The 15836-nt window shown below is 33.1% G+C and overlaps 1 protein-coding gene across 1 annotated transcript; it reads left to right on the top strand.

The window, feature by feature from the left end:
- Positions 1-14761: 14761 nt before the first annotated feature.
- On the top strand, positions 14762-15475 carry LOC120176542 (major pollen allergen Ole e 10-like). Its single transcript, XM_039182960.1, has 2 exons — positions 14762-15158; positions 15391-15475. Exons 1-2 carry the CDS (start codon positions 14792-14794, stop codon positions 15414-15416), a joined length of 393 nt encoding a protein of 130 aa, XP_039038891.1. The 5' UTR covers positions 14762-14791; the 3' UTR covers positions 15417-15475.
- The last annotated feature ends 361 nt before the right edge of the window (positions 15476-15836 follow it).

Genomic DNA, 15836 nt, shown 5'->3' with positions numbered 1-15836 from the left:
AGTTTTGCTTAGAAAATTTGGATAATTGGTTATTAACCCTAAAAGGGTTTGTATAAGATACTATAAGTCTGTTAAGGAATCATTTCGAGATCAAAGAATGTTCGGGAAAGCAATTAACTATTAGATCTCTAAAGTATAATTATTTTCGTTAACAGTTAATACTGAAATTATCTTATTAAGAAATTACGAAAATGCCCTTGAGAGGTAAAAATAATCCATGTTGACTCTGAATGAGGAAGTAACATGAGAATTTGTTTTAAACCGACAAATTACTGATTTGATTGTTGAGATCCTATTTTTGTATGGAAAATTCTGATAATCCGTTAGCAACATTTGAGAAGGCACTTAACTTGGAAATCTCCGACTTGAGTAAGTACGTGAAGAATAATAATTTATCGATGGTGATATTTTGTCAGAATAGTTCAAAGGGACTGATATAAATGATAAGTTTGAATTAAATAATAAGACCGAACGGAAGGAAATGATTGAAATATTATAGAATTGTAAAATGACCAAAATACCCCTAGAATGGAAATGACTCAAGAATGTCACCAAGCTCAGGCATGAATGGATATACTCAAGCTTTGAAATGAATAGAAAACCGTTGAGCACCAAAATAACCAAAATGCCCTTATGACCTAGAATAAGTAAATGTCTTGGATTAATTAAGAAATCCAAATAAACATGGATGTTGTGCTACCAGTAAAAGTTGTGGAACGCAACTTAAGTGATCAACCAACGTTAGTGCTATATCATTACATGAATGATATAAGTACCACTTGAATGTTTGTTCATCTTCTCAAATTTGGATCGATGATAATTCTGGAAGTACTTGGCTCAGCTCAACTCTAGAGCGCATACAGTACTAATAAGTGGGTATTCGTGAGTCAAATCAACCACGAATACCAGAATGACTTTATTATATGAATAAATTGAACTGAAATAAAGTACAACGTGTATTTGAAATTCAAAAACGTCTGAATTATTCTGAAAAACTTTAAAGTAATCGGGATAGACTTGCTTACTAAACGAACCAAGTAACATCAATGACTGAGGATTAAATAGGTGATTGGATGAGTTTGGAAACACTATTGAACTTACATGATGAATTGTCCTTATGGGTTATGAGCCATGGATCAAGTACGTCTGTATTTCTTGATATTGTTGAAACGTGGAAATGAAATAAAGACCGTTGGGAGATTTATTCAGTGATGATTATGGGGATGATCTATGGATCTACATTATGGTATTAAAGAGTGAATACACTGGAAGGATAATGAATTGACTTGTTGACATGCATCAGTTTGGGAGTTGTGTAACTCAAGTTGTTTGATAATATGATCGATAGTCGTAGATTGTAAATGACTTGAATCTTCGATTCTATATTTTCATCTAAAATCACTTCGGTCATGTTGGAAAACGCAAGTAACGCAGAAGGAAAAGATTCTGAATACCTCATTTGGTTCAATTGGGATGAAATTCTATGAATTCAAAGTATATTCCTGAATACCCCTGATTGTTTGGGTAATGGAATCATCCGTAATAAATCTGAATTTAGAATTATTATGTATAAAAGTTCCTGAACGTTTTCCTGATGCATATAGAAACTTAGTGGAATTCTAAAAGTATTAATCTGAAATGTCTGATTGGATCAGTTAGAAATCGATTCTCTTCAATAAGATCTTATTATTGGGATCCGATCAAATTGCACAAGTTTATGTTATCCATATTGATAACTACAAAATGCATCTGAAAAATAATTGGATTCTCTAGTGTGTTCCTTATATTTTGAAAAATTGTTTTATTGTTTTAACATGTGGTACACTGAAATCTATGGTTACTGTTTTATGGATGCACCGACTTAACGGTGATGGCTTATGGATTTGTATCATTGTATAAACTGTATCTTGGAGATACAGATTTGTAAAGTACTGCTCCGATCAAGCTGGAAAATTTTTATGGACCTAATGTGACTCTTAGGTAGGCTCTACGGCCCTGAGATCATTCTCGGATAGGCCCTGTGGCCCTAAGATGTGTTCTTAGGTAGGCCTCACGGCCCCAAAATCTATCTTGGGTAGGCTCTCAGGCCCTAAGATGTTCCCTTAGGTTAACTCTTTGTAAGATGGTTTTAAAATAGGAGTTTAAAAAGCTCCACTACAATATGGTTTATAGGATTTTACTAAACTATCATTTGATTAGTGTACCTACTATGGTTTTATCGTACTGATGGAACACATTAGGCTTCCTATTCAACCTCATGAAAAAGTGATAGTACGAAATGTTTCTTATGAACTGAGATTCATGGCTTCTACTCGATGAACTTCTAAGGGAACCCCAAATTATTCCGCCCACTGGTATACATATGATTCAATAAGGAAATTATGGTTTCCCATTTATCTACATGTCATGTAGCATCATCTGGTAGTTCTGTATTACTGAGCTTTCAAAGCTCACTCTATTATTCATCATTGCAGGTTAAAAGAATTGTACCAGTATCACTATCAACATCAGTAAAGGAGTTTTCCGGCGTTGCTTGCAGAGTATGGTACATGTGATTAGGGGGCATGTAGATTGTATTTTTGTGTTATATATGAATTTGAAAAACCTATCTTATTTCTGAATAATAATAAATCATTTTATGTTTTATATGTTTTAAGAAAAGTTTTAAATTTTCTGCTATTTTTACGGTGGGTCGCTCTGGTGGCCCTAATGTGACATTCCAGATCAGATCGGGCTATCCGCATCGGTCTGAGGGGGTTACATTTTTTGAAACTTAATCTGATTTATTCTAAAGGCGATAGTCATAGTTAGTCTATTCAAGGGCTGAATTTTAAAAAGTAAATTGGGAAGATCGATTACCAAAGAGAAAAGAAAGTTACAAGGGTTAGGCCTTTTAGATTGTAACCGACATGAATCCCAAAGCAAAATCCACTTCGATGATCAAATGGAATTGAAGCGAAGCTAAGCTCAAGGCTATTTTCTCCATAACTATTTTCGAATCTTTTACTTTTATTGTTTTCATTTACTTAATTTTCTCCAATTCTTATTCCACCAAACCCCCTTTTATTTAATTTTTGTTATAGTTTACCTGGATCAAAATCAACACAACTCTATTTTATTATTTATTTTGAGAAAAGGGAATTTATTTTTCAATTCACGACACTTGTCAAGTTGGTGCCGTTGCTGGGGACTTCGGCAAGTTACTAATTTGTTTTTGTTTTTGATTTTTTGATCAGGCGAAACCCAATAGATTTAGTAGAACTTGGCCTGGAGATCAAAGTAAGAGGTCGTAAACCCACAACCATATGCTTTGATGAAAGAAACAATAGCTAGAGCAAAGCGAAAGACACTCAAATATGGAATCCACTTTCGAGACATCAATTAACACCCATTCCTACGAAGAGGCAACACCTGAAGCCACTCCAATCACCGATTCCACACCAAAGGAAGCAGAACCAATGGCAAATCAGACAATCAGAGAATTAGCTATGGTTTTCGTCATTCAGCAGCCACTCTACATCATTTTCCCTCATGCCAAGACTCCATTTTAAATCAAGACGGGGCTTATCCATCTCATTCCTACCTACCACGGTCTTCCCAGTGAAAGTCGACACAAAAATCTCGCGGAATTTCACTAGTCTGCTCCAGTATTAAACCCAGGGATTATCCGAAGACCAGATCAAACTTAGTGATTTTTTGTTTTCCTTAGCCAGTTTGACAAAGGAATGGTTATTTTATTTACCACCAAACTCCGTTACTCTATGGATTGACTTAATGTTTGTTTTTCTTGACATGTTTTTCCCAGCGACAAAAGCAAGTGAACTAAGAAAAAGCATCATGGGAATCTAACAGAATGATGGAGTGTCACTCTATGATTATTGGAAGAGATTTAAAAAGCTCTGCGCCAGTTATCTGTAACACATCTTGTCCAAACAATTGCTCCTTCAGTATTTCTATGAGGGGATGCTTCTGGTAGAAAAAAATGGTAGGTAGAGGAGCTCTCCTCAACAAGACTTCAGATGCAGCGAGTAATTTAATGAAACACTCATAACCCGTACATATCTCGAAATACGAGTTAAAGATGTTACATCAATATTACAGACGTTCGTTAAACATAAATGCTTAAAATTTTGTTCCATTCTAAAATATTCCTTTGTCCACTTTAAAACTATTTTATTAATTGTATAAAATAAAAAAAATAATATTTAAGCATATAATTCGGATATTCTAAAGTAGGCCAAAATGAAATAGTTCTAGTTTACTATTACAGACCATAGTAAAAAATAAAACGGTGAGCTAAACTAGCAAATGTAATATACATGCCATTAAAATTAAAAAGAAACGCCAAAGATGTCTTGCTGATACTGATAATATAGATGATCTCCAAAAGATGCTCAGAAAGATCCTCACTTCACTTAGATTCTTTATCCAAACCTACGCATGAAAATCATAATGTACTAAGTAATACTTTGAGAGACAGTAACGTAGCTAAGGTGAGATAAAATATAAAAAACATTAGAACTTTCAAATTCAAACCAATTTCCTCTTTGAGAACCTGAAAATCATTATCTCATGAGTTTATCAAAAATCATGTAAACCAACATCATATTTAACAAACATTTCATATTCTTTTCATTCGCACATGTTTCAAAACTTTCATTTCATTTCGATATCCTTTTCTTTCATATACTTGTCATAACTTTCACATCTACTTTCAAAGCCCAGTTTATATGTAAAAGAATGCATGGTCCATAAATATATTTTACGAGTATAATGATAGTCCAACCTTAATCACTGGCACATTTAGTGCATTTTTTAATCATATGCACCCCTATAGTGCTATATAATCAGTTTGGCACCTTTTATGCCTTTTATCATTTGTACAGAGTATTGTAGAACACAACAACACATGTACCATAAATCCATTTTTCACCACTTAATATTATTATTGTATCAGCAACATATCCTTATATGTGCCACAATTTACCCTGTTACTTGTAATGTACATTAATGTACTCATATTATCGATCAATAATATCTCTATTCATGGCACCTATAATGTCAATTGTACCCAATACTCAACACAATATATAAAGGGCCTTACAACAATTTCATAATCTCTTCTTAATCCATTTAACATATATTAGTACTTTAGGAAAATTCTTACCCGAAATCATTCGTTGCATTCAAAACACTTGGAATTATCTTTAGTAGTATTTTGTATTTGAATTTATTTTTTGTTTTAGGGATTTGGAAGCCTATAAATACACTCCTTAGGTATGGCTTGGATATCTTGGATTTTTACTTTGTTACCTTGTTTTATTTTTATAAGACATTTTCTTTCTTTTTCATTTTTACTTTACGTTTTTATTGTTTTGACAAAACATGCTAAGTATGATTTCTACCATACTTAGCTAATTTTCTGATTTAACCGAGAGCTAGCACTGACTCAATTCCAAACATGAGAATTTAAAAAGCACTTAATACATTCGGGTTACATTCTCAATTTTCTACAAAATCAGTTTGTCAATTGGCCTTACTTTTAAAAATCTTAACACTTTCAGTTCAAAAAGTCGACATTGGTTTGCATGTTGTTCTAATTTAAAGTTGGGAGAAGAATTGGTTGGTAGTCAGTTAGACTTCCTGCAAACACACTTAGCAGTGGTCCATTAAGGGAAATTGATGTCGGATTCAATTCTCAGTGAGACAACATAATCCGAGTAGGGCTTTTTTGTAACACCCCAATTTAGGGGCTAAATTTTAAGAAATTATAAAATGGTGAATTTAATTGGTATTTTGAAAGAAACAGTGGATTAAATTGTAAAGTTTTAAAGTTGGTAGACCATTTTATAAAGTGCAGGAAAATTAGTGGCTAAACTCATGATTTACTCATTTTTATTATGAGATGAATTATAAACCCCCTCCAAGTGCGCAGGTTCTCATTTTTCCAGTTTTCCCTTCTCCAACAACCCTCCTTTCAACTCCGATCTACTCGCCGTCTGACCTCCGATCGACGAGCCGAAACCACATCATGTTCGTTGTCAACCGAGGAACAAAACCCCTCAAACATTTCCTCATGAATCATCGCCGTTTGTCGTTAATTTCAGTCGGAAATATCATCGGTAATAACTCGATTTCAGTTGGTTTTTCACCGATTCACGACGATCCGATGATCCGTTTACGACACCTCCCGCACCATCGTGTTCCTTGCATCGTTCTGAGTCTGCCGGTGTCATCCTTGGTCTCCGTCGACGGCGGCGCGTGAGGAGGTAGAAGCGGTCAAAGTTTCCGATTTGTTGAAGTCGAGCTCTCTGCCGTTCAAAATTTTGAACCGAGCTTTGTAAGTATCTCGAAATCGCTCAAAATAATTTTTAGGAATTTTTCCAGGAATTTAGCACTGTTCACGCGCCCCCACGCACCGCCACTGCGCGTGGGGAAGAAAAAAATGACATGTTTGACCGGTTTGACCGGTTCCAACCCGACCCGTTTACCCGACCCGACCCGTTTACCCGACGACCCCACCCATTGACCCGACCCGTTGACCGGTGTTGACCAAAACTTTGACTGCTTTGACCGAGCATTAAACGACCTTTGACTTTGGCCGAGTATACCTATCCTGACATTTTCAACGTTCCAAATCCGATTTCGCTGTCTGTTTTTTAAAATTCGAACCCGAAGACCTCGAAATTGCCAGTCAAACCCGTTGACTTTGATTTTGACCGAAAATTCCAAATTTTCGAAAAGTCATATTTTATGTTTTCGACGTCCTGAATCCGAATCCGAAGTCCGTTTCACTAAATTCAAACCTGATAAGCTATTTTTCACTGATTTATCACCCGATTCGATCCGTTTATCGTAATTAAGCTTCGTTTTTGATATAATTTATGTTGATATGTATATGAGGAATTATTGGAAGTTGAATTGAAGATCAAAGGTGTTGGAATGGAATTTTTATGGTTGATCAGTATTGCACAGAAATCGAGGTAATACTTTACTACCTCTTTATGCTTTATGGAACATGTTGATATTGGTAAATGCATGAATAAGATAATATTGATCACTTTTGTGGAGTTGATTAATTTATACACTCGATATGAATGTGGTAGAAATTCGATAACTAAATTCGGATCGAATGATTAATATAAGAGATCGAGGGAATGTTAGAATTAAATTACAAGTTGTGTGATTTATGATAAAAAAAATCAGCCATGGATTTGTAACTTATATTTTAAAGGTTAAATGTTAAAGGTACTTGGATGGGAAATTATGAGAATATTCTCGTAGAGTAAAATTACGAAAATACTCTTATGTTTGAGGATAACAAGGATTATCCCTGGAAGTTGGTTAATAACTCTGAAAAGACATATTGATCCGATATAATTATAGATGTGCATAAGAAATGCTAGTTTTGCTTAGAAAATTTGGATAATTGGTTATTAACCCGAAAAGGGTTTGTATAAGATACTATAAGTCTGTTAAGGAATCATTTCGAGATCAAAGAATGTTCGGGAAAGCAATTAACCATTGGATCTCTAAAGTATAATTATTTTCGTTAACAGTTAATACTGAAATTATCTTATTAAGAAATTACGAAAATGCCCTTGAGAGGTAAAAATAGTCTATGTTGACTCTGAATGAGGAAGTAACATGAGAATTTGTTTTAAACCGATAAATTACTGATTTGATTGTTGAGATCCTATTTTTGTATGGAAAATTCTGATAATCCGTTAGCAACATCTGAGAAGGCACTTAACTTGGAAAATCCGACTTGAGTAAGTACGTGAAGAATAATAATTTATCGATGGTGATATTTTGTCAGAATAGTTCAAAGGGACTGACATAAATGATAAGTTTGAATTAAATAATAAGACCGAACGGAAGGAAATGATTGAAATATTCTAGAATTATAAAATGACCAAAATACCCCTGGAATGGAAATGACTCAAGAATGTCACCAAGCTCAGGAATGAATGGATATACTCAAGCTTTGAAATGAATAGAAAACCGTTGAGCACCAAAATGACCAAAATGCCCTTATGACCTAGAATAAGTAAATGTCTTGGATTAATTAAGAAATCCAAATAAACATGGATGTTGTGCTACCAGTAAAAGTTGTGGAACGCAACTTAAGTGATCAACCAACGTTAGTGCTATATCATTACCTGAATGATATAAGTATCACTTGAATGTTTGTTCATCTTCTCAAATTTGGATCGATGATAATTCTGGAAGTACTTGGCTCAGCTCAACTCTAGAGCGCATACAGTACTAATAAGTTGGTATTCGTGAGTCAAATCAACCACGAATACCAGAATGACTTTATTATATGAATAAATTGAACTGAAATAAAGTACAACGTGTATTTGAAATTCAGAAACGTCTGAATTATTCTGAAAAACTTTAAAGTAATCGGGATAGACTTGCTTACTAAACGAACCAAGTAACATCAATGACTGAGGATTAAATAGGTGATTGGATGAGTTTGGAAACACTATTGAACTTACATGATGAATTGTCCTTATGGGTTATGAGCCATGGATCAAGTACGTCTGTATTTTCTGATATTGTTGAAACGTGGAAATGAAATAAAGACCGTTGGAAGATTTATTCAGTGATGATTATGGGGATGATATATGGATCTACATTATGGTATTAAAGAGTGAATACACTGGAAGGATAATGAATTGACTTGTTGACATGCATCAGTTTGGGAGTTGTGTAACTCAAGTTGTTTGATAATATGATCGATAGTCGTAGATTGTAAATGACTTGAATCTTCGATTCTATATTTTCATCTAGAATCACTTCGGTCATGTTGGAAAACGCAAGTAACGCAGAAGGAAAAGATTCTGAATACCTCATTTGGTTCAATTGGGATGAAATTATATGAATTCAAAGTATATTCCTGAATACCCCTGATTGTTTGGGTAATGGAATCATCCGCAATAAATCTGAATTTAGAATTATTATGTATAAAAGTTCCTGAACGTTTTCCTGATGCATATAGAAACTTAGTGGAATTCTGAAAGTATTAATCTGAAATGTCTGATTGGATCAGTTAGAAATCGATTCTCTTCAATAAGGTCTTATTATTGGGATCCGATCAAATTGCACAAGTTTATGTTATCCATATTGATAACTACAAAATGCATCTGAAAAATAATTGGATTCTCTAGTGTGTTCCTTATATTTTGAAAAATTGTTTTATTGTTTTAACATGTGGTACACTGAAATCTATGGTTACTGTTTTATGGATGCACCGACTTAACGGTGATGGCTTATGGATTTGTATCATTGTATAAACTGTATCTTGGAGATACAGATTTGTAAAGTACTGCTCTGATCAAGCTGGAAAATTTTTATGGACCTAATGTGACTCTTAGGTAGGCTCTACGGCCCTGAGATCATTCTCGGGTAGGCCCTGTGGCCCTAAGATGTGTTCTTAGGTAGGCCTCAAGGCCCCGAAATCTATCTTGGGTAGGCTCTCAGGCCCTAAGATGTTCCTTTAGGTTAACTCTTTGTAAGATGGTTTTAAAATACGAGTTTAAAAAGCTCCACTACAATATGGTTTATAGGATTTTACTGAACTATCATTTGATTAGTGTACCTACTATGGTTTTATCGTACTGATGGAACACATTAGGCTTCCTATTCAACCTCATGAAAAAGTGATAGTATGAAAGGTTTCTTATGAACTGAGATTCATGGCTTCTACTCGATGAACTTCTAAGGGAACCCCAAATTATTCCACCCACTGGTATACATATGATTCAATAAGGAAATTATGGTTTCCCATTTATCTACATGTCATGTAGCATCATCTGATAGTTCTGTATTACTGAGCTTTCGAAGCTCACTCTATTACTCATCATTGCAGGTTAAAAGAATTGTACTAGTATCACTATCAACATCAGTAAAGGAGTTTTTCGGTGTTGCTTGCAGAGTATGGTACATGTGATTAGGGGGCATGTAGATTGTATTTTTGTGTTATATATGAATTTGAAAAACCTATCTTATTTCTGAATAATAATAAATCATTTTATGTTTTATATGTTTTAAGAAAAGTTTTAAATTTTCTGCTATTTTTACGGTGGGTCGCTCCGGTCTTTTATTCTAAAGGGGGGTTATATTTTTACGATCGGGCTATCCGCATCGGTCTGAGGGGGTTATATTTTTTGAAACTTAATCTGATTTATTCTAAAGGCGATAGTCATAGTTAGTCTATTCAAGGGCTGAATTTTAAAAAGTAAATTGGGAAGATCGATTACCAAAGAGAAAAGAAAGTTACAAGGGTTAGGCCTTTTAGATTGTAACCGACATGAATCCCAAAGTAAAATCCACTTCGATGATCAAATGGAATTGAAGCGAAGCTAAGCTCAAGGCTATTTTCTCCATAACTATTTTCGAATCTTTTACTTTTATTGTTTTCATTTACTTAATTTTCTCCAATTCTTATTCCACCAAACCCCCTTTTATTTAATTTTTGTTATAGTTTACCTGGATCAAAATCAACACAACTCTATTTTATTATTTATTTTGAGAAAAGGGAATTTATTTTTCAATTCACGACACTTGTCAAGTTGGTGTCGTTGCTGGGGACTTCGGCAAGTTACTAATTTGTTTTTGTTTTTGATTTTTTGATCAGGCGAAACCCAATAGATTTAGTAGAACTTGGCCTGGAGATCAAAGTAAGAGCTCGTAAACCCACAACCATATGCTTTGATGAAAGAAACAATAGCTAGAGCAAAGCGAAAGACACTCAAATATGGAATCCACTTTCGAGACATCAATTAACACCCATTCCTACGAAGAGGCAACACCTGAAGCCACTCCAATCATCGATTCCATACCAAAGGAAGCAGAACCAATGGCAAATCAGACAATCAGAGAGTTAGCTATGGTTTTCGTCGTTTAGAAGCCAGTCTACATCATTTTCCTTCATGCCAAGACTCTATTTTAAATCAAGACGGGGCTTATCCATCTCATTCCTACCTACCACGGTCTTCCTAGTGAAAGTCGACACAAAAATCTCGCGGAATTTCACTAGTCTGCTCCAGTATGAAACCCAGGGATTATCCGAAGACCAGATCAAACTTAGTGATATTTCGTTTTCCTTAGCCAGTTTGACAAAGGAATGGTTATTTTATTTACCACCAAACTCCGTTACTCTATGGATTGACTTAATGTTTGTTTTTCTTGACATGTTTTTCCCAACGACAAAAGCAAGTGAACTAAGAAAAAGCATAATGGGAAACTGACAGAATGATGGAGTGTCACTCTATGATTATTGGGAGAGATTTAAAAAGCTTTGCGCCAGTTATCTGTATTACATCCTGTCCAAACAATTGCTCCTTCAGTATTTCTAAGAGGGGATTCTTCTGGTAGAAAAAAATGGTAGATGTCACTAGTGGAGGAGCTCTCCTCAACAAGACTCTAGATGCAGCGAGTAATTTAATGAAACACTCATAACCCGTACATATCTCGAAATACGAGTTAAAGATGTTACATCAATATTACAGACGTTTGTTAAACATAAATGCTTAAAATTTTGTTCCATTCTAAAACATTCCTTTGTCCACTTTAAAACTATTTTATTATTTGTATAAAATCAAAAAAAATAATATTTAAGCATATAATTCGGATATTCTAAAGTAGGCCAAAATGAAATAGTTCTAGTTTACTTTTACAGACCATAGTAAAAAATAAAACGGTGAGCTAAACTAACAAATGTAATATACATGCCATTAAAATTCAAAAGAAACGCCAAAGATGTCTTATTGATACTGATAATATAGATGATCTCCAAAAGATGCTCAGAAAGCTCCTCGCTTCACTTCGATTCTTTATCCAAACCTACGCATGAAAATCATAATGTACTAAGTAATACTTTGAGAGACAGTAACGTAGCTAAGGTGAGATAAAATATATAAAAACATTAGAACTTTCAAATTCAAACCAATTTCCTCTTTGAGAACCTGAAAATCATTATCTCATGAGTTTATCAAAAATCATGTAAACCAACATCAGATTTAACAAACATTTCATATTCTTTTCATTCGTACATGTTTCAAAACATTCATTTCATTTCGATATCCTTTTCTTTCATATACTTTTCATAACTTTCACATCTACTTTTAAAGCCCAGTTTATATGTAAGAGAATGCAAGGTACATAAATATATTTTACGAGTATAATGATAGTCCAACCTTAATCACTGGCACATTTAGTGCATTTTTTAATCATATGCACCCCCATAGTGCTATATAATCAGTTTGGCACCTTTTATGCCTTTTATCATTTGTACAGAGTATTGTAGAACACAACAACACATGTACCATAAATCCATTTTTCACCACTTAATATTATTATTGTATCAGCAACATATCCTTATATGTGCCACAATTTACCCTGCTACTTGTAATGTACATTAATGTACTCATATTATCGATCAATAATATCTCTATTCATGGAACCTATAATGTCAATTGTACCCAATACTCAACACAATATATAAAGGGTCTTACAATAATTTCATAATCTCTTCTTAATCCATTTAACATATATTAGTACTTTTGGACAATTCATACCCGAAATCATTCGTTGCATTTATCCAAATATTAGTACTTTTGTACTAACATATATTAGTACCTTTGTCTCACTACTGAACATTTATATGATATTTCCTTACTCGCGTGCTTCCTTCTTTTCTTTCAGTCATTTGGATCACTAGATTTATCGTGGTCTAACAATGCCGCATATTAGCATAAAATATTCAAACTATATGTTAGTATCGTACTAGCATAATCTAAACTTATAAATATAAAAGTGTATAGAAATAAAATCAATACTTAATCGATTTAAAACTAAATCACATTTCCACCTTAAATTTCAAATTTTCCCAAAATACTCATTCGATGTCATAAATATTTATTTTCATCATCAATTCTTTAACTTTTACTAACTTTACATTCAAGTTACTAATTATGAATTCTTCTTAGAAATCATATCAACTTTTTCCATTTAATTCCTAATGATTCTTCATCATTATGATCATTTCACATTAATTACTAAAATTTTCAGCACTTTGATAAAATACTCAAATCAATTTATAACCCACAAAAACTTACGATTTCAACCTCAATCACCTTAGACTTTTCGAATTCAACTACCTACTTTAATAAAATTTAAATTTGACCCCAACCCAATATTTGAACTTAAAAATCAACATACTAATATAAATTTCCAGAATTAAAAATTCCATACCAAAATAATACCATCACATTTGAAAACTCACAATTAAGTCCAACTTTTGAGACTATTTGAATTCCATCACTAAGTTTATCCAAATTTGCACTTTGATCCTAAATCACATATTTAGCTTAAAATTCCAGCATTTCATCATTAAAATTCAACATTGAATACTCCAGTTTAAACATTTATACATTAATGTCCCACAATTTTTTCTTATTTCTTTCCCTTTGGCCGAATACTTTTAAGTTTTCTTAGCATGAATTACATTTTTATTCAAGCATGAATTCATGCTCTAATAAAATTTTCATGAATGTCATAATTTTCATTCTAAGATAATAGATTTGACTTATTTCAAACAATTAAGATACCATATATCATAAGAGTATCATAAAATGCATATTTTACCTCAATTTCATATTCTGACAGTTTGCACTACTCTCAAAGAAATATTATTCTATATTAACTTACACACTTAAAAATTATTCCGTTTCCACCATTAGATACTAAACTTGAATAAAAATCTAACCATATAAGACACTTCTTCAAGTTCCACTTGTACAGTTTATGACAAATTTTCTAATCCAGCTTAAAAAATCTGTTTTGAGCTGGATTTGCTGCCCAAATTTCTAGTCTATTATTGGTTAAAAATTCAAATCTTTTTGTATATACTTCTAAATCATTAACTGTTTGTTTAAACAAAACAAGACTGATTTACAAATCCAACAGTATAAAAATTATCTTCTAATCGTTCTTGTACAATTTATAGTTTGTAGAATTTATAGTGATTTTATAAACATAATAGTAAGATTACCAATTTAGATTGATTTCACTAATTTGCATTTCTTAACTTATTCACTAATTATAATAGCTTATCAAATGAACGCATATACATAAATTCAAGTCCCTATCATCATTTCCATGACATCTCACTCAATTCCATAAACCCTAACCATTAGCAAATTCATCTTTAAACATTTCCAATTGATTTTAATCATTATTCAAGCTTAGAATTAATCTACAACAGTTCATGAAACTTAACATATAAGCATGATTTTCATGAAATTTTTATACCAAATAATAGAGAATTGAAAGTAGATTAATTCTCGATCTAATAACTTAACCCAAAAAATCAATCAAATGAACTTAAAAATGAACTTGAAAATTTTTACCTCTTTAGCTATGGTGCTCACGGTGGATGATCAGAACATAACAAAAACATAATTTTAGGTATGATTTTAAAAAAAATAGTTGAGTGAACAAAATAGAACCAGGTAAATAGATAAGTGACTAAATTCTTAGTTTACCCAAGAAAATAAGGGTCTTCAAAGTAAATTTTCAATATTTTTGGTATGATTCATTCTATGATCCGCCATTGCATGCTGTTAATTCTCATGGTTTCCCATATGTCAAAACATAGATCATAAACTACTCCTCCATGGTTGATTCATCTTCCCTATATATACATACACCAATTACAACCCCATAACAATATCAGGGATCAAAACAAAATATCAATAATAAGAAGAATATTATTATCATCATGAAGTCATTGATTAGAGTTTCTTTCCTTATCCTCGCCACCGTCGTCTTCCATCTCTTCTCCTCCGCTTCCGTCGTCGAAGCACATGGAGTTGTACTTGATAATGGAACTGCGGTGGTCACGCCCCCGACAACGTTTTGTGTGCCATCAGAGCAAGCTTCCGATGCTGAATTGCAGAAAGCCATGGATTTCGCGTGCGGCCAAGGCATTGATTGCGGTCCGATTCAGCCGGGTGCCGTCTGCGGTGATCCACCCACCGTCAGGTCTCGTGCCGCATTCGCCATGAATTCTTACTACCGCTTTCGTGAAGGCAACCCTAGATTTTGTGATTTTAATGGCATTGGAAGAGTAATCAGCGAGAATCCAAGTAAGCGTTTAGTTCCTGTATTGATATTTAGTCTCTAAACTTTAATTTGCCGTAATTTGTTCTCCAATCTTATACTGTCATTGGTTAGTCCAAAATTAAACATAGTTGAAGAATCAAAACCATAATCTGATTTTTTTAAAATAATCTTTTAGGGTTTAGGAATTGAATTTTAAAAGTCAAAGACATTATTTTTTATTCTTTATTTAATTGCATATTTATTTTATTTATGCAGGCTATGGGAATTGCAAATATATTTGAAGAATTGAAAGAGAAAAGATGGGTTATGACAGGAGATTTTGCTTTGTTATAAATAATTCTGAAAAAGGATCAATTTAGTTCCTAAATGTTATTAGAAAAAAAATCATAAAAAAATATTAATTATTATTTTTCTAAATATTTATTAATGCCAGTTTCAATATTAATGTATTGTTTCAACCGTTTTAATTATCATTTTGTCTTTATTAATATCGGAACCGCGTTGGTTATAAAGATGTAAATTTAACTCGAATCCGACCCGTCCAAACCTAATAGGGTCGGATTTTTTTTTAAAAACAATTCGGGTTTGGGTCAGGTCAGATATTTTAAGGGGTTAGGTCGGGTGGAGGGTAAAAAAACTCCGATTCGAGGATAATAATGTAATTTTTTAATTATTTTTACTTTTAATTAAATCTTAATTTT

Source organism: Hibiscus syriacus, unplaced genomic scaffold, assembly GCF_006381635.1.
Source record: "Hibiscus syriacus cultivar Baekdansim isolate YM2019G1 unplaced genomic scaffold, ASM638163v2 tig00112249_pilon, whole genome shotgun sequence".
NCBI lineage: Eukaryota > Viridiplantae > Streptophyta > Magnoliopsida > Malvales > Malvaceae > Hibiscus > Hibiscus syriacus.
Note: the sequence above shows the minus strand (reverse complement) of the source record. Positions and strands in the feature narration are given on the sequence as shown.

Bases quoted from the DNA above. Each gene is read 5' to 3' on its own strand.
- LOC120176542 (XM_039182960.1), top strand. From the start codon at position 14,792: ATGAAGTCATTGATTAGAGTTTCTTTCCTTATCCTCGCCACCGTCGTC. The intron at 15,159-15,390 runs GTAAGCGTTTAG...TTATTTATGCAG, and splicing joins AGTAATCAGCGAGAATCCAA to GCTATGGGAATTGCAAATAT.